At 56.4% G+C, this 25,446-nt stretch overlaps 1 protein-coding gene across 1 annotated transcript in view; it reads left to right on the top strand.

Annotated features, from left to right (window-relative positions):
- The window catches only part of HMCN2 (hemicentin 2), a 119,963-nt gene that overhangs the window by 44,819 nt on the left and 49,698 nt on the right, over nt 1–25,446 (top strand). The window contains exons 21-39 of the mRNA XM_077836252.1: nt 19–178; nt 965–1,130; nt 6,266–6,393; nt 9,252–9,524; nt 10,244–10,327; nt 12,823–13,014; nt 14,121–14,251; nt 14,417–14,564; nt 15,746–15,872; nt 16,649–16,803; nt 18,293–18,571; nt 19,078–19,359; nt 19,991–20,099; nt 20,847–21,016; nt 21,582–21,736; nt 22,395–22,491; nt 23,056–23,151; nt 24,071–24,247; nt 25,025–25,179. Of these exons, the coding sequence (XP_077692378.1) occupies nt 19–178; nt 965–1,130; nt 6,266–6,393; nt 9,252–9,524; nt 10,244–10,327; nt 12,823–13,014; nt 14,121–14,251; nt 14,417–14,564; nt 15,746–15,872; nt 16,649–16,803; nt 18,293–18,571; nt 19,078–19,359; nt 19,991–20,099; nt 20,847–21,016; nt 21,582–21,736; nt 22,395–22,491; nt 23,056–23,151; nt 24,071–24,247; nt 25,025–25,179 (3,084 nt within the window). The remainder of the gene's footprint in view (nt 1–18; nt 179–964; nt 1,131–6,265; nt 6,394–9,251; nt 9,525–10,243; nt 10,328–12,822; nt 13,015–14,120; nt 14,252–14,416; nt 14,565–15,745; nt 15,873–16,648; nt 16,804–18,292; nt 18,572–19,077; nt 19,360–19,990; nt 20,100–20,846; nt 21,017–21,581; nt 21,737–22,394; nt 22,492–23,055; nt 23,152–24,070; nt 24,248–25,024; nt 25,180–25,446) is intronic.

Here is a 25,446-nt window from a genome sequence, read left to right on the forward strand (position 1 = left end):
TGTTCTTTTCCTTTAAAGGAACTGGAGCCCCTTTCCTCCCGGAGCCCCCACTACCACATCCCCAGCGACGGGGGCCTCCTGATCCCCCTGCCCTCTGCTGGAGATTCGGGTGTCTATGTCTGCACGGCCACCAACCTGGGGGGCTCCGCCAGCCGGGAAATCCAGCTCTTTGTCAACAGTGAGTCCGCTTGTCCGCTTGCTTGGGGAAGACCCAGCCAAGGATGCGGCCTGTTAAAATGGCCCCCTCTACCGGCCAGCCTTGGGCTGACTGCAGAAGGGAGCTCAGCACCCTCCAGGTGCATTAATAGGAACCTCGGGACTCGCTGAGCCTGTTCCTGGCTCTCTCCCCCTTCCCAAGCCCTCTCAGCCCCGATAGAAAGACAGATACTCTCTTCTTCTAGTGAACATTTCCTTCCCTTCCCTGTTTGTGACTGAGCCTCCAGCTCTCTCTAGGAGTCGTGAATAAGCCCGGCCTAGCCCATGGGAGCCTCACTGTTGCCCGGAGTTCATACTGCCCCAGGCAGGGGGCTTCTAGGGAACGTGCAGGGGCAGCGTGGTGCAGTGGTTAGGGCACTGCTCTAGGAATCAGAAGACCTGGATTATATTCCTAGCTCTGCAGCTGACTTGTCTGTATGGTCTTGGGCAAGTCACTTCCCTTCTCTGTGCCTCCTTCTCCTCACTTGGCCCTTTGTCTGCAAGCATAAGCTATTTGGGGCAGGGGCTGTCTCTTACTGCTAATACCCTGGGGCACTGGTCTTGCGTAGGGCAGTAATACAGCTGGCATTTGTCCTGAGCGGCTATGGATGTGCATAGTGAAGGACTGCAGTGACGTAGCCCCATGGAAGCCCATCTCCCTGCACCTTTCCCGGGCGCTAAATTCACTGAGTCAGGAAAGGCCTTTAAAACCCAAGAGCTCTTCAGCCTGGACGCCAGCCTCACTTTCCTCTTTGTCCCACCAACCTAGCTAAACCCAGGATTAGCAGGAACAGATCACGTGAGTCAACGGGACCAATAAGAATCTTCGCCGTGGTTGGGCAGGAAATGACACTGCCCTGTGAAGTTCAGGGATCGCCGTCCCCATTGGTCGTATGGACTCAGGAAACCCGGCCGCTGCCTCTCACCACAGCAAGGTAAGGAACGGGCTAGAAGGCGTAAAGCTGTGGGAGCCTAATGGGCTCATTGTTAGGAGCCCCTCAGCTTTATCTATTTCCTTCTTAAGCTCTTGGGACTCTGTACACAGAATAGATTAGCAGCTACGGACTAAACTAACCCCTGCCTGCTGTTGTTCCAGCAGCTTCACCGGAGTTATGGTGGGAGATTGACGTAGAACGGCCCCTTTCTGCAAGTCTGTTGGACGCACATGATGCCCGCTCGGCCCCGGAGGCGATCTGATGGGGCTGAGCGGTCTGACATGTTTCATGGGAAGGGGACGTTGTCTAGTGGTTAGAACTGGGGAAGTGGAAGGCAGGAGATCTGGGTTCCACTCCTCGCTTTTACTGTTGGCTCAGCCTGTGGTCTTGGCACATTGCCTCAGTTTCCCTGCCTGGAACAGTGAGGCAGTGGTCCCCTGGTGCACAAGGATGTGCAGATGGCATTGTTTAATTCATAGTAACGGAGCGTTTGACATCCATGGGTGATGGTGAAAGCATTGCACGTAATGTGGTTTAAGTCCCATAACTACCCAGCCAAAGCCATGAGCCCTGTTAACATTCATGGTAGTGCTTTGTGACTGGGTGCAGTGGCTGGCCCCAGCCGATGGAGCAGGGACCCAGAGCTGGCATGTCTCACCAGCTCAGTGTTGTTGCAGCAGGAACACTTTCCTTGCTGGTTGCTATGAGCGGCGATTAGACTATGCCTGGCTGGAGAAATCTGTGACCCCACAGACTCAAACGCCTTGGGATGATATCAGCAGTTGGCACAGCCCTTGAAAGGAAGCAGAGCGAGTTCTTGGATTCGTCCCTACCAGCCCTTTATCCGCACATCTGTCTGGATGGAACATCTGCTTTCAACCCGCATTAAGCTGCAGTGCACACATTGGTTGTGGTGGGGGAGGGGGCTGCTTTTCATGTCCTGTTCTCCCATCCCCGTCCGTCAGCACAGCTGGGTTTTTGTGCATTCTTGGCTGGTGCCGTCACAGTTACTGCTTAAGGTAGTGGAGCAAGGGAGTGAGGTTAGCAAAGCAAAGAAAGCCAAGAATGTTTCTGGAATAAGGCAGGACCTGGAAAGGTTGAGTGATGTGATCTGAATGTGCTTAACTCTATCTTGGCTAAAGCGGGATCGGTGCCAAGTGCCTGTTGAAGTGTATTTTATTGAGGGGTACTCGAGACAGATCTACTGCACAGCTAATCCCTGCTAAATGTGTTTTATGGCTCTTAGCTGGGATTTAATTGATATACAATCATCCCCGGCCAAATGGCAGTGAAAAGCCTCCTTCACACACGCCATGTGTCACTCCAGCTCCTCGGTGCTGTAGCTCTGTTCTTTCAGTGGTTGGCTCTGTACAAAACGCAGAGGAAGAGGCGTTCTCTGAAGACTAAAGACACCGACACCAAAGGCACTGGGTTGCCTGCAAAGTACTTCAATCTTAGGGCTCGATCGCGGGAGCTGAGCACCAATCTGGAACTCCCATTGACCCCCATGAGGGTGCTCAGGAGACTACAAACTAATGCATCCCCTGCTCACATGAGGAGCCTTTCCTTGTGCATGGATCTGGCCCTAAGCCTTGCGAGCCTCTGAAAGCAAACCAAGCGAATGCTTCAGAGGAGGGGGCTCCCCGTGCTTGCAAAAGTGCAAGGGTTGCGCAGTCCTGGTACCAGGATCTTGCATGGAACGTACAAGAGAGTCCTGACCTGGGCATGGTCCTTGCTTTAAACCGTGAATAACTGATGCTGTTGGGCCATCCATGCATGATCCCTGGCGTCTGCTGCGCTGGAGATTGCCTGGGGTCTATTTCTGCGAGTACAAGGTGAGCTGAGGCACTAAAATGACAGGATGGAAATATCTGGGCCTTAAAGTGAAAAATAGACAACTTTTCTTTTTCCCTCCCAGCAACAGCTTGGGGCCCAGTTCAGGTCTGGTCTAAATGGGCTCAGCTCCATAGAAATCAGTGAAGTATAATCCCGGCTCCGGTGTGAAGTAGGGCCTTTCATTTAAGGGAAAAAAGTCTGATTGAGGCTGACTAGCTGCAGGGAATCCCGGGGGATTGGGAGGCCCCAGCAACAGCCTGGGGATAAAAGGAGAAGTCACAGAGTGATGTGCATAGAGGAGAGAAGGCTGCAGAGTAACTGGCCACCCACAGTCTCCTCGATTTATCTGAGGTGCTTGTAGAAACCCCTCTGAATCCCTCACGATCTTCAGTGTATTTATCCTCTTGGCACTCCTGTTCTATTATTCCCACTGGGTAGATGGGAAACTGAGGCCCAGAGAGGGGAAGTGCCTTGCCTGAGGCACCCAGGGAATCTGGCAGAACAGGGATTTGAACCCTAGTGCCCTAACCACTGGATCATCCTTCCTCTCCTGACTCCATCCAGTGGCTGTCTCCGATGAGTGGTATAGCAGTTCAGTCCCTTATGGTATCCTTACGTAAACGAGCGGTGGGTCCTGGACCAAACCTTTGCATTCCAAACCCTCCCCTACACTCCCCCAACTCCTCCACTGTCCGACCTGGATCCCGATCCCCTTTTCGCGGGCCAAACCACAGTCCTGACTCCGAACGTCATAACTTGGGCCCCTTGCTACAGACACGCAGCTGATTCCATTTATCAGCGGACATTTATCATGGCGTTGGTGTTGGGGAATCTTTGCGTAGGCCAGTGCCTCCCTCCAGGGGTAGGAGCGATGGCTGTGTGCGTGGGAGGGGGTGCCGAAGTCCGGGTTAGTGTCAGCGGGAGAGAATCTGCATATGAGGAAAACAAATCCAGTGGTGGGGACTTCAGTGAGGAAACTTCCTACCAAACTCTCCTCTCGCCAGCTTGTGGTCTTGGGAGCTGCCAGCTTGAGTGGTTCTTCGGGGGCTGGAATAGTCACATACCCCTCACACTGAAATATTTCCCTGGTGGTCAGGTATCTGGAGCACTGCCACCACTACACACATTTCATTCTGAGTCCTGCATGAGGGGGTGGGCGGACCTCCCATCTCCCTCTCCCACTCTCCCCGGCTCAAAACACTGGGTAGTATCTTGAGTCTTGGGAAGTGATCTTCCCAGGAAGGAATTCCTTGGAGTTATATTGGTGATGACTTACAGAACTTGGCCTGACTGTGATTACATACTGGAAGTAGGAGGTAAATTGCTTTTCTTTTCGCTGCTCCATAGCAAACACTAATGGTTTATTGTTTTCCACCTTCCATTGGTTTTTTCCTTTAAGTTAATATGAATGGACTAAATTCATCCCTACTGTATTTCATTTACTTCAATGGAGCAATGTCCGGGATGAATTTGGTGCAAGACCTTACACACTGTGTCCACTGACACTGAAATGCAGTCACCTCTGGGGTGGAAAGCAGCAGCTGTTTAACAGCGCACAGCAACACCATGCAGCGATTGGGCTTTACATCATTTTTCTCATATGCAGAGTGCTTTGCAAAACTAGGAATTAAGTGCAGCAGATGTGTAGGGAGAGCAGCAGTTCGGGGCCCAGTAATAGCTTTTATCTGTGGCAGGATGTGGGTTTAGAGGCAATTTCTGTTAACGCGGGTTAACGTTGGAGGGCCAAATTCATCCTTCAGTGAAGTCCGTGAAGCTGACTCGGGTCACAGCAGCGAGCCAAGGTTTGTTTTTTTTTACCACCAGTGTGGGGAAGAGCCGGTCTGAAGAGTGACTCATGCTGGACAGCAAGTTCCAGTCTCTTTCCTAGGTTCATACTGACCAAGCAAATCACGTTTAGCCCTCACGAGCAGGAACCTCTGTTAAAACTGTCTTCGCCTCCTTACCAGATGAGGGCTCCTTAAACGTCCGGTCATTGGCCCGTGGTCCTGAGGTTAATAACAGGGAACGTGACTCCCTGCCTTACAGCTTGTTAAAATTCCCCTTGATCTTTATCCCCCACCTAAACAGCCACCATTGCTGCGTGGAAGGAACCTGGATTTAACATCTCCCAGTGGAGCTTTCCCCCTCCCCATTCTTGCCTGTCTAAGTTCCTTTGACTGCTTCCAGTCCTCCCCCTCCCCCATGACCCTTTCCCCTTGGCTCTGCTTGCTGCCTGGGGACAGCCGCCTCTCATCGCTCGCTGGGTTGATCGATGGGAGCACACAGCAGGGAGTCTGCGGACGTGGGCTGTGGTGATGTCACGTCTGCAGGGTCCCCGACAAAGGCAGGGTTGCAGCTGGAGGGGAGCACGCGGTCAGCTCCAGCTGCAGTAGCCGATCTCCAGGGCAGCTCAGCCACCCTCAAGAACGACCTCCCAGCCACTGGCAGCTCTGTGTGACGCTGTCTCATTCTTCTACCTCAGTGTGAGCACTCCTCCTTCGTCTGGAGGAGCTGAGCAAAGGGATTTAGCATGTTGAGCCATGCGCGGAAGCAGCTCACCAAGGATGAGAGCTCCATGGGCCTCCCACCACCACGGAGAACATTCCCCAGTCTTTGATCATTTGGTGCATTGTGTGTCTGGACTGTGGTGTCTGTCCGGCTGTGGCAGGTTCAAGGATTCTCTTGTGTTCCCTGCGTAAGGATTCAGGGTAACTATAGCTGAGTCATGGTGGCAGGCTCTGATCAGGAGATCACTGGGTTAGAGAGTGACTCTGGGGCAGAAGGAGCTAGGGTGAGGCAGAGGAAGATCCTCCAAGGATGCCGTAGGAAGAGCCATGTTTGGAGGGCAAGCTGAGGCTGAGGGTGGGGAATTGGTGTTGGCCCCAGGCCGGGGGCGATACAGATGGCCTCTGGAGGCGGGCTGTCTTCCGGAGCAGGGAGGGACCTCCCCTCCTCACACCATCAGAGACTGCAAGTTCCTCAGGGCAGGGCCTGTCTGTCCAGTGCTAATCACGCTGACAGGGCGCAGGGTATAGTGTCCTTTCCTTGTTTCCCTTCCAAGCAACAGGAATCCTTCTTAGATGCTGACTGTACACAGAGGGCTTCTCTGCTTCTCCCTGACAACTGATGCATGCTATTCCCTGTCATTATACGGGCATCTCCCGCTGATGTACAGCATCTGGCTGCTAAGAGAGCTTTAGGGAGACCCAGGCAGAGACGGGGCCATGTGCTGTTCGCTCAGCTCTTGTGGGTTTTCCTTTAGGGTATCACCCTAGTTGATCTGTTCTCTTCTGATCTAGGTACAGCATCCTCCCATCAGGCTCCCTCCGATTGGCTGAGCCCAGAGTGACTGACAACGGCCTTTATACCTGCACGGCAGTGAACCCAGCCGGGAACTCCTCGCTGAGCTACCGCCTGGAAGTCCAAGGTGCCTGTTCCAGCAGAGCTCTGTCTGGCGTGTCCCTGGGGCAGATAGGCCTTGTAATGGGGGGAGGAGGCGGGACAGTCCTGCCAGTGGAACCCTGAGGTTGTTAAGTGTGGGGTGGAGGGGTGGGGGGTTGCATGGGAACAGTGGGGTTCCGTCCTACGTACCCTTTGCCTGCTGTGCTCTAGGGACTGGATATGCCCGGCAAGGAGCAGGAGCCCGTTGCAGGGTGATGGTGCTCTACTACGGGCAGTGCTTGGGTCTGTCGATTTCATCTCTCAGCTTACAAGGGAGTTGGTGTGGTGCCCATCACCGTAGCATTTGGGCATTAAGGGGAATAGGCGGCAACATTCTGGGATGAAAGGAGGGGACTCAGTTTATGCTGGGCCAGTGATTTGGGGTCTGGGGGAGCCTCCTAGGGTGGCTTCTCTTGCTATCTAGTTCACATCCCAGGAAGCATCACTGGCACCCAGTTACCAGGCTGCCCCGTTGCCCCTTGTTATGCCCCAGGCTGGATCCTCTGCATGAGTCCTGATGTGTTTGCTGTTGGGTCTTTCCCAGCTGGGTATTTTGTGACCACCCCCAGGCCACAGCATTGCTCACACTGACTACAGGGGCCTGAGCGTCCAGGTCCCCTCTGCTCCAGAATAACATCCTGGTCCCTAGGACTCTTGGTTGGAACAAGGAGTGAAAAAGGGGCGTTGGTCTCTGGCTGAGCTGGGAAATCGACTGCTCTGGAGACAGTTTCCTCGGATAAGGTTTGGGTGGCAACACTTCAGGACCAGCTAGAGCGGGCTGGGCGTGGCTTGTTGAAAGCCATTCAGGAGCCTGTGTCCGGATGTGGGGTGCCTGGTAGCAGGACAGGGCATGTCCCAGCCACACTGCCGGCCCCAGCTGTGTCACTTGACATTGGTCATAAGGTCGCATGTTCAGAGAGATTCCAGGACGTGACCAACTAATTTCCCAGTGTAAACGGACCCTAGTGTCTTAAGAGGGCAACCCACCCTGGGCCCGAGCCAACACCCGTTGAGACCAGCAGCAGCCTTTCCTTACATTGTGCTTAGCATTGGATCACTGCCCAAATCGCTACCATGTGTCCGTACATCCTCAAGCCAGCAGACGGGATGTAGACTCCCGGCCAGACCAGCATGGTATTGAACTTCATACCCAGCGGGGCTATGTGAGGCTCGGACAGGATCCTGTATACAGACAGCTGCTAACATAATTATCCTGCTGCTGGCCCGGAAGCATTGCAGGCATTTAACCTAAAGGGATGACTGTGCTACCGAGTTAGAAATGCAGGAGACGCTGAAGTCATTAAGGAGCCAACATCTGCTGTTCCAGCACTGTCCTGGCTGGCTTTACATGTTCATTTCAACGTGGTCATCAGATTTCTTTCTCTTCCCTGGGCCCGATCAGAGTCCGTAAACTGGGCTCCCCCCAACGGTGCCCATGGTTTGAACCTGCCTCACCTACATGGGGCCGATGGATAGCTCTCCTGCTCTGCCAGACAGGGTGGGAGTTGGCACCACATGCCCTATGTTGGTGTGAAGCCCTCCTGTAGTTTGATTGAGGGTCCCCTTGTCCGCTTGCGCAGGAGAGCAGTCCAAGATGCTTCAAGTAGAGGAGGCAAAGCTCTGAGTTGGGTTTCTACGGACTGTTCATCCGTTTCAGCGCGGGGCTGATAAGGCTGGTGAGAGCTGGGTTTAATGCCGGCTTGGTGCCCTGTGTTACAGTCTGCTTTAAAAATAGCTCAAGGGTGAATGGATTATGAATGTGCGTAAACACGCTGCATGCTCAGCCAAACGTCTTGACTGGGGACGTGTGATCCGCACTGCTGCAGTGGTGTGGAGTGGGCCGAGATGATGGAGTGGCTGTGTTTGTAAAGGAGAGGTGGTTCCAATGGGCACATACAATGATATACACGGTCTGTGGCCGCTGGGCTGTGGGGATCTAGTGCAGGAGGATTCACCGCTCTGCGTGGGTTTTAGTGGACATTAACGGATGGAGCCTTGCAATCCCATTGTGAAGTGGGTCCCTGGAAATCCCACATTTTACAAAGGGGGAAACGAGGCATGCACCGGTTAACTGCTCTTGCCCAAAGTCCCACAGCGAGACTAGAACCCCGGTCGGCTGGTTCTCCCTCTCACCGGTAAACCATACTTTTCACCTGCAATCACTGTTTCTTTGGCTGGTGTCTCTCACAAAGTGATGAGGCCATCTGAGTCCATGTGCTGATTTCGTCCACTGCCTGTAAAGACAGCCGGAACTGCTCACGTGGCCAGGGCCCCACTTTTCATCGAGTAACGTCCTCGGGGGCCATTAGATTAAGGCAGGGAAGCCCTGCCCTCTCTGTTTCAGCACAGTAGATGCCTTTGTCATTGTGAGAGAGCAAACCCACATTCTCTCTCCCCACTCCAGTACATGTCCCCAGCCTGGAATGGCTCTGTCTTCATGGCAAAAGCTTTGCTCGAAAGGGAGCTAATTTTGCCAAGAATCTCAACTCTGAAGCACTATCAAGCAGCCCCATATGGAATGAAAAAATACATAGCTAGGGCTGCCACGAAGCGGGCACTGGGCTGTGACTCCTCCTCCCATGACAGAACAGTTTAGCGATGTTCAGAGCAGAGAACAAGGGCTCAGGACTCCTGGGTGCTATCCCCGGCTCTGCCACTGAATCCCCAAGAGGCCTTGGGCATGTCACTTCACCCTGCCTCAGTTTCACCCTCTGTGCAATGGGGTTAATGACACTAACCCCCACCCCCGAGTCTGAGGATCCTTGGCTCAGAGGAAATTCCAAGAGCCATTTACGCTGCCTCCCAGTTTGGTGCTGTCCTTCCTGTACATTCGCTTTATTTCAGTGCCTCCTCGAGTTCAGCCAGGCCCCAAGCTTCTGAAGGTGCTAGTGGGTCACACGCTGGACCTGCCGTGCGTGGCTCATGGAGATCCAGTCCCCAAGCTCAGATGGTCCAAGGACGGCAGCCCACTGAGGGTGGGCGACCAGGATTTCCTGGAGGGGCCCGATGGGACGATCAACATCCTGGACATGCGGGTCTCCGATTCGGGGCTGTACCGGTGCCTTGCAGCCAGCAGCGCTGGAGAAGACACCATTGAGTTTGTGGTGGAGGTGCTGGGTGAGTGCTGAATCCCTCGTGCGGGACGCGGCTCTTTCTCTTTTACTGCGCTCCCTGTGGTAAGGTGCTGTAGGTGACAGCTGCCGTTCTGGCTGCCGGTAAGGCGTGGTTGGGGGACCTCCACAGTTAAGGGAAGGAGGCGCTAGGGCTTGAGCTGTAGAGCCTGACTCTGGAGCTGGGGCTGTAACAGACTCGTGTTCTCTGGATCAGAGCAGGACTGGCAGCACGCACGGGCCAGGAAGTTACTCAGGAGCAATCTGCAGCTTGGGGTTAAAGGGCCTGGCCTGGGAGGAGAGTGAGGGGTCTCCTCCAGACACAGATTCGGGTTCAATGGGGCCTAGATCCTTCCAAATCCCAAGGTTCCCTTCCTCTCCCTTGCCATGTGGGTGGAAGGTCTGATGCTGCCACAGGCCACGAGCAGGTCTTTGTGCTGAACCCTCTTCTGTGACAGAGTGAGCAGAGTGTCTGTCTCAGCCCAGCAGGGTGGGGGCGTCCTTGGAGCCCCCTCCAGAACCTGGTGCCGCATGGATTCTGCCTTGATCCTGGCTCCCGCTCTAGCTCGTATCATCGTCCATTAGTTCATACCTCGGCTCCTCTTTCCCCGAGACGGGTCTCCACAGGGGCAAGACACTGGGGGCCAAACTCTCCCCTAGGGGATTAGGCCGGAGAGTCACAAACGGGACCAAATGAACCATTGGTGCAACTTCTGTCCCCTCCAGAGCCGCCCTACCTGGATGACAGTGCAGATGTCCTGCTAGAACGAGTGCTCCATGAGAACGTCACCCTGCCCTGCCCCGCCAAAGGTAAGAGACCGACTCCTGGAGCTGGGGATTCTCATGTCAGACAGGCATCATGGACTGGTGGTTAGAGTGCTGGGCTAAGAGTCAAGAGACCTGGGTTCTAATCCTGATTCTGCTACTGAGTTCCTGGGAAGCTTTGGGCAAGTCACCCCCCCCATCTGTGCCTCAGTTTCCTTATGTGTAAAATATAATATTTACCCACAGTGTAATTCTCTACCCACAGCCCTTTCCCTGTGTCTCAGTTCCCTGCCTGGTGTGTGTGTGATGTTAATAGGGGCTGGGAGGGACTTCCATTCTGAACTGGGCGTTACCAGGTCCATATTTGGGGTGCAGCCATGTTCTCAGCAATCCCCACCATCCTGGAAACCATCCTACCAGGGCTGGCCTTCTGGGCCCTGTGGATGGACAGCTGACTCTTCCATCCCTAGAGCTCCAAGGTGTGTAGATATTGCAATACCCATTTACAGATGGAAACGAGTTGCCCAGGTTCAACCAGCAGGTCAGTGGCAGAGCTGGGAATAGAGGCCAGGTCTCCTGAGTGCCACTCCTGTGCCCTTTACCTGCCAGCCCATGCGGCCTCTGACCTCAGATGTTCCAAGGAGTCAGTGAATCAGCTCCTGGCTGCTCAGGGCCCTCCCTGGTGCTGGCGCAGTTTCTGCTCGACGTGGAAGATGCCACTCTCCACACTTAGAGAGGTCTAAGTGCAGGGCCTGACTCAGTCTGAGAGCACGCGAGGGGATGGCGAGGCACCTGAATGGCTGGCGTTGAAGTTCGTGCGGGTTCTTCGTGGCACAGCTGGCCTGGTCCTCACCTCTAGTCCTTGAGCTCAAAGATGGAGCAGCCGCGGGTCAGTTCCACAGCCTGGAGTACCCAGGGAAACGCAAGAAGCGGGGTTATTCTTACTGCATCCCCATCCCGCCCTGCCTTCTCCCCAGCTAGCTCTTTCCAGATCTGCCCTGAGTTGGTTTTCTCCACCTGCTCCCTGGAAAGCATAAATAACCTGCAGCCATTCGGGGTCTCATTGGGCCTGAGATCTCAGATGAAAACTCCTGCAGTAGCTACAGCTTCCTGACGTCTGGATTGGGAGCGGAGGGGGCAGTGCCCTGATCTCCCGGAATGCACAGGGTCTTGGATGCAGACTGGTTGGTGTTTGTCCCGGGTGGAGCAGCCTCAGGGAACATCCCCAGTCCTGGGATAGGAAGATAGGCAGAAATTGCCCTGGCTTTTCTTTCTTTTACTCCTTGCATCCTTGCTCCTTGCCTTCCGTCTCTCCTTCTGCTGGCTCAGGAGTGAGCTGGGAATCCAGACTCTCGCGCCAGGCATGGCGCTGCCCCTAACTCACCCACTGGGGCAGCCTTAGCTGGAGAGGGCAGAGAAGTCGCCAGTCACAGCAGACAGGATTTATAGTAGCAGGAAGGAGCAGACATTACGGCACAACAGCACAATGTGCCTGGTGTCCGGGGCACGTTTGGTGGTGGTCGGTGGAGTGCTGGCAGGCCACATGGTACAGGCTCCTTTCCCTCGTCTCCAGTGGCTTCGATAGGAATCTGGGCACTTCCTTGCCCAGAACAGCCCGTTTGCCTGTCGGAGCAGCTGGAAAGGAGCCAGGCTTGGTGCCTGCTGGGTAGCTCTGCATGGGGGGGGGACGGTACCGTGCTGCGTGCGGGGGAGGTGCCACGATTCGCTCTTGCTAGGAAGATGTGGTCAGTGCAGTGCGAATGTGCAACATCCCCTGTAAGTCGAGGCGGGGTGGGGGTGTCCCTTGTAACTGGGTGATAACGGTGCCTTTGGCCTCAGTCAGCCCAGGGTGCAGTCATCACCGCATGGCCAAGGACCGCCCTGGGGGTGGCATGTCAGTCAATGCCCTCTGGGTGGGGTGGGCGTGAGGGGATGCAGCTCCTGGCTGATTTTTCCCCCGGGGAGATTGGTGCTGTTAATTTTCCCTTAGCTGAGCCTGGCACTGCAGGGGAGGAATGGAGCTGGGATGTAAAACTGTACCTGGAGCGCCTCCTTGTGGCTGTCAGCGTGCTGCGCACCGATGCTGATTTGAGACCACTGTTCCGACAGTGCTCTGGGAGCAACTTCTTGGTGTGCGAAGCATTTCACGTGTGGGGTGGGCCGGCCACCAAAGGCAGCGCTGAAAGGGGGCACCAGACAGGCACTCGGGAACTGACCTTGAGCAGGGTATGGCAGGCAGGGTAGCCCCATCCAGGAGCTAGCTACCGCCCAAGATAGGACTCAGACTAGACCCCTTGCTCTGAGCACCACCCTACGTTTTAGGGGTGTGTATTGAAATCCAAATTTTGCAGGCAGCACCTATTCCTCTAACAGGTGGTACCCACCCTGCAGCTTCTACTTCCCCAAAAGTTGGGGTATGGGGCTGCGGCAGGGGCATCAAGGAGTGGGGGTGAAACGGGGCGTCTGCGCGAGTCGCTCTTGCCTAGAGAGAGCTGCAGCTGTCTGGCTGATCCACCCTCCCCTCCTTGGCTATCACATAGGCGTGCCGAAGCCAGCCGTCCTCTGGCTAAAGAACTCTGCCGAGCTCCTGGGCAGCTTGCCGGGCTCCTCGGTGCTGGACGAGGGCTCTTTGGTGATCGGCTCTGTGCTGCCCAGTGACAGCGGAGACTACACGTGCCTGGCGACCAACGAGGCGGGCTCTGTGCAGAGGAGAACCAAGCTCGTGGTTTACGGTAAGAGGGGGCCGCGTGGGTGGAGCAGATCCCAGTGCTGGGAGGGTGCTCGGGTGCAGCAGATTGGGCTCCATACCCAGTCCTGGTGTGCACTCTCTGTTGCCAGCACGGGCAATCCCCCCCGTGGGAACTGAAGGCTGAGTCTGGGCCTGGGAGCAGAGTGTGGACTCCGGTGGGCTGTCCAGAGCTGAGCTGGTGGAGCCGTATGGGGGGAGGGATGTTGGGGCAAAGTCCTAATATTTCTGATCTCCTGGCATCCTGGGGAACATTGGGGTCAGTTCCCTAGAGAAGGCCGCTTGCCTCCCACCCCTGTGCCATGTGCGGGGACGGGAGGACAAGCAGAGGGGTGTCAGGGACAAATGAATTGGGAAGCTTCAGGCTTTACTTTAAAGCCTCATCACCGTGAGCCCCCAGTGCTGGAGCTAAAAGGGGCTCATAGAGAGCTCCTCCTACAGGTGAGAAGGGAGGATGCAGGCAAGGCTCCAGAGCCAGGAGATACAGAAACAAACCAGTCTCCTAACTGGGAATGTCTCACTGACTCCTACAGATTCTCACCACATTGGACCCCGGAGGCTGCTCAGCCCCTGAGCTCCCCCACGACCTGCTTTCTGGGCATGCTCGGATCAGGGGGCTAGGATGTGGGTCAGCAAAGAGTCTCTCCTCAACCCCAGCCCCTCACCTCCATCAGTATGTCCTGTCCAGTTGCCAGAATGTGGCAAGGAACTTTTAGCCAGCTCCCCAGGCACTTTGGATGCCCTCTCTGTTCCAGCCAAGGTCACTTCGCCCTCTTTGCTAGCTGGGTGCAGGCAGCTTTCTGATAGGCACAGACCCGTCGTTCGTCACCTGGAGAGTCCATTCCCGGACATACGTGGAACGTGTGGGCAAGCCCTCTCCCACTGTGCTGGAGAGGCAGGTGGGCCCCTGAACTGGTGGACGAATTGGTCTCTGCATGCCTGGTGTCTGCCAATGCAGCCGTTCGAGTGGCCATGTATGTCATGCTTTGCTTGGTGTGTGTTCATTTGAAAGGTGTGCACTAGCCCGGTGAGCCAGCTCTGCATTCCTCTGCTTGTTCCTCGCCCGACATGGCTGTTCCTTTCCTTTCACAGCACCCCCTGAGCTGAGAGGTGACGGCCCCAGGAGGAATGTCTCCATCCTGGCTGGCCAGCCCCTGACTCTGGATTGTGATGTTTCTGGCATCCCAGCCCCTACAGTCACCTGGTATAAGGATGGGCAGTTGGTAAGTTTCAGAAGAGAGCTAGTGGACACCTTTGGTGTGAGGGGTGCTGCTGTCCCAGCCCATGATTGGAGAATGGCAGCAGAAGTCAGGTGCTCTGAGCTGGACCTGGGTGGCAGTGGGTAAGGTGCTTCCCACCTTGTCCTACTTCTAGCTATTTCCCCATAGCTCACGGGGAGTGGCAGTCTCCGTTTCCTCAGTGGAGCACAGTCCATCCAGGTCCACAAGGTGCGGAAGGAGGACGCGGGGTCCTACACGTGCAAAGCTGTGAACAGGGTTGGTGAGGCGCAAAGACACTTCCACGTCCTTGTTCTAGGTGAGTCATGGTTCTTAGCCTCCTTCTGTCTAAGGCAAAAGTATCCCTGGTCGTGCCAGCGAAATCTGTTCAGGGACTGATGGGAAAGACACTAATCCCAGTGTCCCAGTCCTCCCACCAGGGCTAACCTGCCAGCCTGCTGACAGTCCCTCTGGGGAAGGGTTTAACTTCCTTGGCAGCCGCTAATCCTCCACCTTCCAAAGCCAACAGGGGTGCCAGGCCACAGGTTGAATCCACGGGGCCAAATTTGGAGCTTGGAGTAAGCAAGTAAGCAAGTCCATTGACTTCCTGAGAGTTGCACCCTCTTACACCAGGTCTGAGTTTGGCCAGGTGCGTAGTGTTCATAAGAATGGTGAAACTGAGTCAGACCAAAGGTCCATCTTAGCCCAATATCCTGTCTTTTGACAGTGGCCAATGCCAGGTGCTCCAGAGGGAATGAACAGAACAGGTAATCATCAAGTGATCCTTTCCCTGTCGCACATTCCTGGCTTCTGGCAAACAGAGGCTAGGAACACCATCCCTGCCCATCCTGGCAAATAGCCATTGATGGACCTGTCCTCCATGAATTTATCTAGTTCTTTTTTGAACCCTTTTATAATCTTGGCCTTCACAACATCCTCTGGCAAGGAGTTCCACAGGTTGACTGTGCATTGTGTGAAGAAATACTTCCTTTTGTTTGTTTTAAACCTGCTGCCTCTTAATTTCGTTTGGTGACCCCTAGCTCTTGTGTTATGAGAAGGAGTAAATAACACTTCCTTATCTACTTTCTCAGTGAGAGAGGGTGTTGAATGAATGAGGAGTTAAGGGGGAGACGCTCTGCTGAGCCTCCGCCTCCTGAGACGCCTGGGAGTGGCTGCACTGCAATAAGGAAGTGCAGCAGTTTTCTACTGTCACCTGCCTTTGTTTTGCTAACCACCACCCCCCCACCCCCATAGGACGCCAGGGCCTGGTTGTTCTCCTTCCTCTCTCTGGGCTGCATTTGGAAGGTGGATGGGAGGAGGATGGTGAAACCGATATGCATCTTGAATGCACCTTATAAACTGTAATAAAGCTGTTAATCCCCTTACAGTGCAACGATCAAATAACCCCTCCCGGGCCCCAGGTCTTCCCCTCACCGCCCGTATCCTTGGCCATTGTCATTTTGGCTCTCCCAGGATCTCCTCCTTCCTTTCCTCCCCTAGTCTCGCCCGTGGTGTACGGCATGGGGTCGCCCCACGACATGTCGGTGCTGGTGGGCTCTGAGGTGGAGCTGCAGTGTCGGACCACGGGAGTGCCGCCTCCCCAGGTGGAGTGGATGAAGGATGGACAGTAAGTGTCAGGGGACGCAGCCAGCTCAGGTCAGCTTGAGGCTGCAGAAAGCTTGGGTTTAACAGGGGTTGCAAGGTGGGAGCGGGGCCCCGGGTAGGGAGTAAGCTCGGGCAGGCACTAGAGACCCCACACTACATGCAGTTAGAGATTGGGCTCCAGGAGCAGAGAAAGTGCTTTTGGAAACCCGGTGACCTCTCCATCCACTTCTAATGCCACTTCCTCAAAACGTCCATCGCTGAGACCCTCCTTGGCAGTCTTGGCACAGAGGCCAAGGACAGAGCTCTCGCCTCTCCTCCCTGGGGAGGGTTCCTCCTGCTCACAGGCCTGTCAGAGCACACACGATGGGATCCGTGCAAGCTGCGAGCCGTCCTGCAGGCCAGGTTGCCACCAGGGAATAGCTCTGCCGTCACTACGTGACACTGCAGCACATGGTGATGGGTCAGCTTCAAGGGACAAGGGCCCTGCCCTTTGAGCTGCCGTGCTCTGGAGTTGATCTCGTCCACAAAACCTCGTGATCAGACACCCCCTCGGAACTTGCGAGGTATATGTAAGGTGGAGACGGATGTGGGGGAGTTTTTGCAACGGCTGCTCCGTGTCTGTGGGCAAACAGAGGGTCTCGGTCTCCAGGACGGTCTATCCAGGGCCTTTTGCTGGCACTGCATTTACTGACCAAAGATAAAACCTCCCAGGAGTCACTAGCACCATTGCCCTAAATGCAGCCGGCTCTGCCCTCTGGCTGAGGTCTTATGCCTCGTTCTGATCTTCTGTATCTTCAGGCCTCTTGTCCCGATGGACACCCGGATCCAACTCTTGGAGCAGAGACAGGTGTTGAGGATCCAGGGCAGCCAGCTGAGAGACCAAGGGAAGTACCAGTGCTTGGCCTTCAACCAGGCTGGCCAGCAAACCAAGACTTTCCAACTGCATGTTTACAGTAAGTTCCCAAAGTGGACTTTCCTCTGCGACCTGCTGTGAGAACTGCAGATAGAAGTAGTGTGAGTGTGAGAATAGGTACATCTACACTGCAGGTTGGAGTTAGCCTCCCAGACCAAATAGACGGGCTCGAGCCAGTGCGCTAAAAGTAGCAGTGTGGACATGGTGGCTCAGATGGCAGCTGGGGCTCTCAAGCCCTCTCGACCCCCAGGGTCTGAGCTCAGGTGGTCTTGGTGCGCTTGCTCAGGGGTGAGCAAACTTTTTGGCCTGAGGGACACATCTGGGCGTGGAAATTTTATGGTGGGCCATGAATGCCTGGGGAGGGAGGGGGACTCTGTGGGGTGTAGCATGGGGGGCCCTCTAAGGGATATTACCAAGGATTCATGGGGTGTGGCGCAGGGGGAGGGGGGCTCTATGGAGCGGTACTGGGGACTCCTAGGGGCCCTGCCGGCAGTGACACCAAGGCTGCTGGACCAAGCCCTGCTATGAGCGGAGGCATCGTAGCTGGGATGGGTGCGGCCACTGGGCGGTTTCGAGGCTCTAGAGGGTGGGGCTGTAGGAGACTGGGAGGGGATTGGGCATGCTGCCACGTGGCGGGGAGGTGTTCCGATCCCGGAAACAGTGCCATGTGGCTCTGCATGCCGGAAGATGGTGCTCATCAAGGGAATTGTGAGTCAGGGGCTGGGGAGCACCAGGCAGGCGGAGCAGGGCAAGCCCCCGACGCACCCAGAGAGAAATTATCTCCCCCAATCTCTTCGTCCATGGTCCTTGAGACCAAGTCTAGCTGAAGTAATTGACGATCCAGTTATGCGTTGCCCTTTCGGGCTAACAGTGGTGGCAGTGGGCCATGTGCCTGTTGTCTGCAGATGCTCATTGCTCTTCATCTGTGTGCTGATCGGTACATTCAGGGTGGGTGAGAAGCCTTTATGGTGTTACCCAGTGGGTGACAGCTGCACCATGCCAATGCGCTGCCTTTAATGTAAGTCTCCTTTACTCCCCTGTTTCCTCACCAACAACCTCAATCCCTGAGCCTCCATCCTTCCCTAACTGCTTCCGGGGCCAGAAAAGAGCCCTCTTCTGCCAGGTGTGTTACGGGGGCTCACCTGCTCTAGCATCAGGCATGACCACAGAGTACATAGGGGTTTGGGTACCCAGGTCACTGCTGGAGGCAGAATGCAGTGGCCCATTGGTCCAACCTAACTGTGTGTGAGCTTCCTTTCCATGCTGCCCTGGTAAGAGTCCTTCTTTCATCAGACCAGCGTTACTTCTGTAGGAGTTGCTTGGCATAGTCGACCCTGAAAAGACCAGGTGTGAACGTGCCACGGCTTCCAGGTGACAGTGCCCTCGTGGGCCGCTCTGCCCCAGGAGCTGGAGGCAAGGACACTGTGGAACCTCCTCTGCCCAGCCCCTCCAGTGGGAGCCATGCAGCCGCCTCTCGGGGTGTTCATTCTCCCCCGTGTTTCACTCTCCGCATTCATTCGCATCTTCAGCTCCACCCACCATCCTGGGGTCCAGCGAAAGGGCGGAAGTCGTGGGCCTGTTCAACCGCCCCGTTGGGCTCCGGTGCGAGGCTCGGGGCTCGCCGGCTCCCAGCATCACCTGGTTCAAAGACAAGCGCCCCATCGTCTCCAGCGCCCGGGCAGCCTACACCGACGGGGGGAGGGGCCTCCAGCTGAGCCAGGCCCAGGTGTCCGACGCTGGGCTCTATGCCTGCCGGGCCACCAACGTTGCAGGGGTGGCAGAGAAGGCTGTGAGGCTGGAGGTGTATGGTAAGGCTTCCTGAGGCGCGCGGCCCCCGGCCTGACATGCTCGGAGAGGGGTAAGGGGGAAGGGGGTGCACCACTCATTCTCCCCAGCAGCTTGGGCTGTACAGCAATTGCTCCCCGCTGGCTCACTAGGCAGCACTGGCTGGAGGGCCAGGGCTCCGTCAGTCGCAGGCCCATGGTTGCCATGGCCAAGGGGAGCGGCGGGTGCCTCTCCCGTCGTGCTCGCCGGCTCCTCCTACAGCTCGCCCCGAGTCCTGCAGTGACACGTGTGCTGCTGTCTTCCTGGGCCTCTCCCCTCATCGATCCCTTGGACCACCTCGGGCACTTGAGCCGAGCTGTACCGTGTGTGGTCTCAGGCCCATCCGGTCCCTCTGCTTCCCCAGCGCAGAATCCCACCATTCCCAGATCATCCCCCCCTCCCGCAGAGGTAGCATGCTGGTAATGCAGCACCATGTCTCCATTCCACGTACCCAGTGCTAATGCCAGCTGTGTCCTCCCTGCCCCTGCAGTGCCACCTGATATTGATGGCGACAGCCCAGAAGGCCGGAGGGTGGAAGCAGTGGTGGGCCAGCCATTGGCCTTGGAGTGCTCAGCCAGCGGCCAGCCCCCGCCTGCCCTCTCCTGGCTCAAAGACGGCCTGCCGCTGGCCAGAAGCAATGGGACGCAGATCCTAGGAGGCGGCATGGTGCTGAGGATCGAGAGGGTCTTGGAAGGCTCAGGGGGGACCTACACCTGCTTAGCTAGCAGCCCGGCAGGGGAGAGGGCAATCCAGTATTCGGTGGTTGTTCGGGGTAAGCCGCTGGGCGACCAGGAGGGATGTCAGTGATGCTGCAGGACTGGGGGAGCTGCACAGCGTTCTTAGGGGGCGGTGACCTGCTATACCATGATAGGGCCACGGCCAGGGGCAACATGCGCTGCCTGGTAGCCACCGTGGGCAGGGCACGGGGAAGGGCTGCACCAAAAAGCTTTTAATGGATTTGCCATTTTGTCATGTGTTTCACTGAGGCCCCCTGGCTGGTCCCAGATCCCCGGGGATGCTGACTGTGCCCTCCGGGCCCCCCAGCTGCTCCTGGATCCTCAGGGATGCTGACTGTGCCCCCTGGATCCCCGGGGATACTGACTGAGCCGTCTGGGCCTCCCAGCTGCTCCTGGATCCTCAGGGATGCTGACTGTGCTCCCTGGATCCCCGAGGATACTGACTATGCCCTCCGGGCCCCCCAGCTGCTCCTGGATCCTCAGGGATGCTGACTGTGCCCCGTGGATCCCCGGGGATGCTGACTGAGCCCTCTGGGCCCCCCAGCTGCTCCCGGATCCCCGCGCATGCATTCTCCACTATGTCAGGGCCCCAGTCTGGGTTGAGGGTGAGCAGGATGCCTGTTACTCTCTGCTGACTTTTCTTTTGTGCTTTCTTTTTCCAATCAGCTCCTCCTCAGCTGATAATTGGCGAGGGGGAAGGTCATGTGATAGCAATTGTGAATGACTCCCTGAGGATTCCCTGCCATGCCACAGGCTTCCCTGCCCCCAGGGTCCAGTGAGTACAGAGATGGAGGGTGCAAGGAAACCCCTTTCTGGGGTCTGGCACGGTCTTCCTGAGGCTTCTTTCTGGGCCTCTTAACCCTTTGAGCACTGGACTGTAGAGCAGGCTCTCAAAGGAATGCAGGATGTGCAGCATCTGCTCTCCATATTTGGGGGTGTCTCTTTGTGGTTAATAGTATTGGGGAGCTGGTGGGAAAACCCCACGGGGGATGGAGGAGCAAAAGCTCTGAGCCGTTACCTCTGGATTTTCCTTCTATTCAGTGGCTCCCCTCCCCATCCACTGCCCCACTCCTCTCTAGTTTGGGGTATAAACTTGCCCCTGCTCGCACCACAACTCCACGGCAGTTCTACCTTAGCGCCATCCCCCCCGGGTGGCAGGAATTGTGCTGAATACACCAGTCATCTGCCAGCTGGGGAAGCTGAGGGAAACTGCTCGTGCATAATATGGCGAGTTGTGCTGATTCACTCCTCTCCCCCAGTAATTCCCTCTTTCCTGGGCCCAGCAGCCGGCGGTTTGCAATGCGAGGCTCTACGCTGAAATATCCGAGGGGATGTGAGGATGCTTCACCTGTAGCAAACTCTGCTGGCTGCTCCATGATCCCAGCCCCTGATGCCACTTCTGCTCCCTGTTCCTCTGCTGATTACCTTGCCTGGTGGGCAACAGGCCTCCTTCTAGGCAGCGGGTGGGGGAGCTGCTGTTCTTCACCTGGTAAGAACTCACCTGTCATTCCCTCTGTCCCAGGTGGCTGAAGAACGGCCAGCCACTCGAAGAGCTGGACGGGGTGGTGATGCCAGAGGACGGAAGGATACTTTGGATTCCCCGTGCGAGGCTCCGCGACGGCGGTCTCTATGCCTGCGAAGCTGGCAGCGAGGTGGGCAGAGCCAGAGCAGAGGTGCGGGTATCAGTGCAAGGTGAGCAGGACAGTCCCGAGCCGCCTGTCGGAGAAGCACGTCCCAGGCTTCGTGCTGGGAAAGAGATGGGAGCATCTGGCTGGGAAGCAAGGTCTCAGCCAGCCTCCTTGGGGTGCTGCATCTCCAGGGTCACAGGTTCAGCAATGAGCTTGGCTTCTGCCCCAGCCATTCGGCTCTGTGCTCCTGAAGGAAGTGGCACTGGTTGGCTCTAGACAAATAGTGCCTGTGGGCAGGTCACTGGGTGCACCAGGGTCTCCTGCTGGAGGACTGGGGTGGCATTATCACCTGCCCCCTGGGAGGCCAGGAATAAGCACTGCTTCAGACACAGGCCCCCAGGAGGTGGAGGGCGGCGGGAACAATTACCAGGGTAAAGGCAGGGGGATCTGGTGAGTTCCATCGGATCCATCCTCATATATGAAGGAGGCTGCAGGCAAAGGTTCAAGTGGCTGAAGGGGGGCTATGACAGACCCACTAACACCACATCTCTGCACATACACCTCCCCCTGGGTGTGATTGGTATGTGCCCACGTGGTGCCACACCCCTCTCTCCCCCTTCTCTTGCCAGAGCGCCCGTCGGTCCGCGTTGTGGGTGGAGAGGATCTCAGTGTTGCCTTTCGTCACTCGGTGGCTGTTCAGTGCCTGGCCACCGGAGTCCCCGCACCCAGCCTCAGCTGGTGGAAGGATGGAATTGCTCTGCAGGCAACGGGCAGCCTTCTGCGGGTAGGGTGGGTGCAGCTGTGGCCCAGACCAGGGGGACGGATGTGAGTGAGAGGCAGATGTGATGTTGCAAAGATCACATGTGAATGTGCGAGTCCAAAGTAGGCATGTTGCGATGGGTGTGTGTGTTTGTGTGAGCGCGCGTGTGCGGAAGGGCTGCTGCTGTGACGGTGCGCTGGGTGAAGCTGTTGGGATGTAGGTGTCTCATTACACTAATGCAAGACTTCAGGAAGCCCTGAGGGTATTTCCTCGGTCAAGCGAATGGAGCGCTGCCGGGAGCTGTGTCTAGTGGGGCTGTACCAATTGCTTTGCATGCCCTGTAGTGTCCTGTCACCTCTGGGACCAAACTGGGCTTCGGACAGCTGAAAACAAGCATGGTCTCAGCCTCGTGCATGTTGGGCAAATGCCAGGTGTGTCTCCGAGAGCTGGACTAGCAGGGGGTTGGAGTCAGGCTGGGGGTGCTAGAGCAGAGCTGTGGAGGAGCTCAGGGCTGGCACAGCAGGGAGCTGTGCGTTCAATTGGAGGCAGGGCTGTGGGGGAAGGAGAGCCGGCTGAACAGCCGTGGCACAGAGTTGCTGCCCTGAGTGTGACCATGCTCGCGGAAAGTGTGTTTGTGTGTGGCATGACTCTAACCATGGACTCCCTCCTGTCCTCCCCGTAGATCGAGAAGGTGGACGTGGTGGACGAAGGGGTTTACTCGTGTGTGGCCACGAACCCTGCAGGGGAAGGGAGGCGAGACGTGAGGCTGAAGGTGCTGGGTGAGGAGCCAAAGATGGGATGGGCTGCACCCAGTGTTCTAGCCACTGGTTCCATCCTGGCAATTGGCTTGCTGAGCTACAACCTGCCCAAAGAGCTACCCCCAGGTCTGAGGACAAACCAAACCGGATCAGTCTCTTCCCTTCCCCCATCCTCTCTCTTTCTTAAGTGAAAATGACTCAGCAACTGCAATGTTTGCTGTTTTCCATCCTGCAACCTCTGTGTGTTACCAATAATCATTAACCCTGCTAGGGCCCTGGCGAGGGGGATGGTGTTACCTCCCGTTTCACAAAAGTCACAGTGACCTGTCCAATCAGTGGCTGTGCTGGGTGTAGAACCCAGGAGTCCTGGGACTACCAGCCTCTGGTTCTAACCACTAGATGGCATTCCCTCCCAGAGCTGGTTATGGAACCCAAGAGGCCTGACTCCCAGCCCCTTGCTCTGTCACGGCACAGCTGTGTGCATAAAATCTCACCCTCCCAACCTCCTCCCTCCCCGTGCTGCCTCTGGCAACGCCCGCGTGGGGCTGCGCAGAGCCACCGGACTGACGTGATGTTTCTTTGCAGTGCCCCCAAACATTGAACCCGGAGAGGTGAACCAGACCGTCCCTGAGAACTTCCCAGCATCCTTTGAGTGCCTGGCCTCTGGAATGCCCACTCCTAGTAAGGCAACTCCGCTCCCTTTGGCTCGTCTTCTTTCCAGCGTTCGTCCATTTGCCTGGCCTGGTTTCCCACCTCATCTCAGCCCTCTCTGCTCAAATCTAGACCGGTCGCATGGGACTCCTCCTCCCTGTTGTGGTTCTACCTTAGAGTCCACAGCTAAAGGGACTCCATTTTATTGTTTGTAGTAGGGCACTGCCCATACCCCAGCTCACCTGGGGTCCCTGCTGTACAAATGTGCAGTCAGACTCTCCCTGCCCCAAAGAACCTAAAGCGAAAATGGGCAAGACAGACAAAGGATTGTTGTGGGGAACTGAGGCACAGAGAGACCAAGGCTGGATTTTCAAAGGAGCCAAAGGGAATTAGGCACCCAAACCCCTTTGAATTACAGTGGATTTGAGAGTTTCCCTCGGGCATGCCCTTGACTATCACCGCCTAAGTGACTTCCCCAAGGTCACACAGAGGAGTCGGTGCCAGAGCTGGGGACTGAATGCAGATCTGCCATGTCCCAGCGCACTGCCTGACCTACGCGACCATCCTCCCTTCAGGGGTTGCCTGCCTCAAGGCTTGTGGCACTGCAGTTGGACTGCCAAGCCCCCCAGAATCAAATGCAAAGCCCTCTCTTCAGACAGATCTGAGAAAAGCAGCCCAGATTGGCTTGCACAGCCCCTGGTTATCGCAGACACCTTCCTACTAGAGAGGCAATGTCTCTTCCATCACGGGCCCTCCTCCTTGCCCTGCTTGGGACTTTTTGTTGCTGTTGTATTAGTACAACAAACAAATACAAAGAATATAATGGGGAATATAAAGCCAATGTAACGGAGGTGGCAAACGGTTTAAACCACAGACAAGGCAAGTCCATGGGGTGGTGAAGGTGGCATGGCCACTAACTCAGCCCACGTCCTCCTGCTTCCCTTTTCAGACGTGTCCTGGTACAAGGGGCCCCAACTTCTCTCGGCCAGTCCAGGCCTTGTCCTGTCGGGCGATGGGAGGCGCCTGCAGATCAAGCGGGCTCAGGTCTCGGACGCGGGGAGCTATCGCTGCGTGGCATCCAGTGTGGTGGGCAGCAGCGAACTCCATTACAGTCTGCAGGTGACTGGTGAGTGACCTGGTGGGCAGGGAAGGCACCAGCGGCCTCTGTGTCTCTGGTCTTGGGGTCTCCCATCACTCGACGGACTCCCTGGTCCATGCCCACCATCCCTCCCTGGCACTCAGTGGCACGTTCCTTTACCTGTGTAACAAAATCTCCGTGAGCAGAACTGGGGTCAGAGCCGAAGCAAGAGGGTTTGTCTAGAGTGCTGGGCAATTCAGAGCTTGGCCGTTCTAGGCCATGTGATTAAACCCCCCCATGTCCATCCCAGCAATGACTGTGTGCTGTCCCAGAATGCCTTGCACCACCCAGCAACTTCAGGTAACCCCACACAACACTCCAGTACCATCTAATGCATACTAATGTAAGGCATGGCAGTCTCGCCACATGACCCCAGAGCAGGGCCTGTCACCTCACCGGGCCCCACAGAACCCCCAGCTCATTCAAAGTCTTCGAGCTCTAGCGGGAGACTTTGGCCTGGGATCCTCCGTGGCTCTCACTCCGCTAGGAGGCTTTCACTCTGGAGGAAGCACAATCCAGCCTTTCCCTTGCTCCAGCCTGGACACTGAACACCTCCCCCTTCAGGGCCGGAGCCTCCCCTTTTTCCCCTCCACAGCCCAGTACCAGTGATGGGATTTTGTTCACCCCACTGGGAAGTCCCAGTGGAAAGGATCATGCCAACAAACCACGTTATTCTGGGTGGTTCTGCCCACCCCACCTTTCCTTTGCCCATGCTCATGTCCTGGTGTTTCTGTGAGGCTCAGCGCATGACTTTGGCCTCCCCAGTGCCTCCCCAAATCATCTACGGCCCCAGCCTTGTCACTGCGTTGCTGAGCGAGCGGGTGGAGCTGGCTTGCGAGGCTGCAGGGATCCCTGCCCCGACGCTGGTGTGGCTGAAAGACGGCAATCCTGTTTCCAGCACGGTGCCCGGGGGACTACAGGTCAGTGTGGACGGCTAGCTTAGAACCAGCAGAAGGGACTGTCTGGGTCCTTCCTGGCACCAGGCCTGTGCTCCGAGGCCCCTGTCACCCAGAGCACATCAGTCTGTTGGAATTTGCTGCTCTAGCGGGGCTGGGCAAAGGACCACGGGGCTGCCTCCCCTGCTGCTCCCATCCCTCCCTGGTGCGGAAACTTGGGAGCTGATGGTGGGGGAAGTGGAGTTCTCTTGCCAGGGCTTGGGTGCCAGTTGGTGAGGACAGGCCTAGTGC

Source organism: Eretmochelys imbricata, chromosome 16, assembly GCF_965152235.1.
Source record: "Eretmochelys imbricata isolate rEreImb1 chromosome 16, rEreImb1.hap1, whole genome shotgun sequence".
NCBI lineage: Eukaryota > Metazoa > Chordata > Testudines > Cheloniidae > Eretmochelys > Eretmochelys imbricata.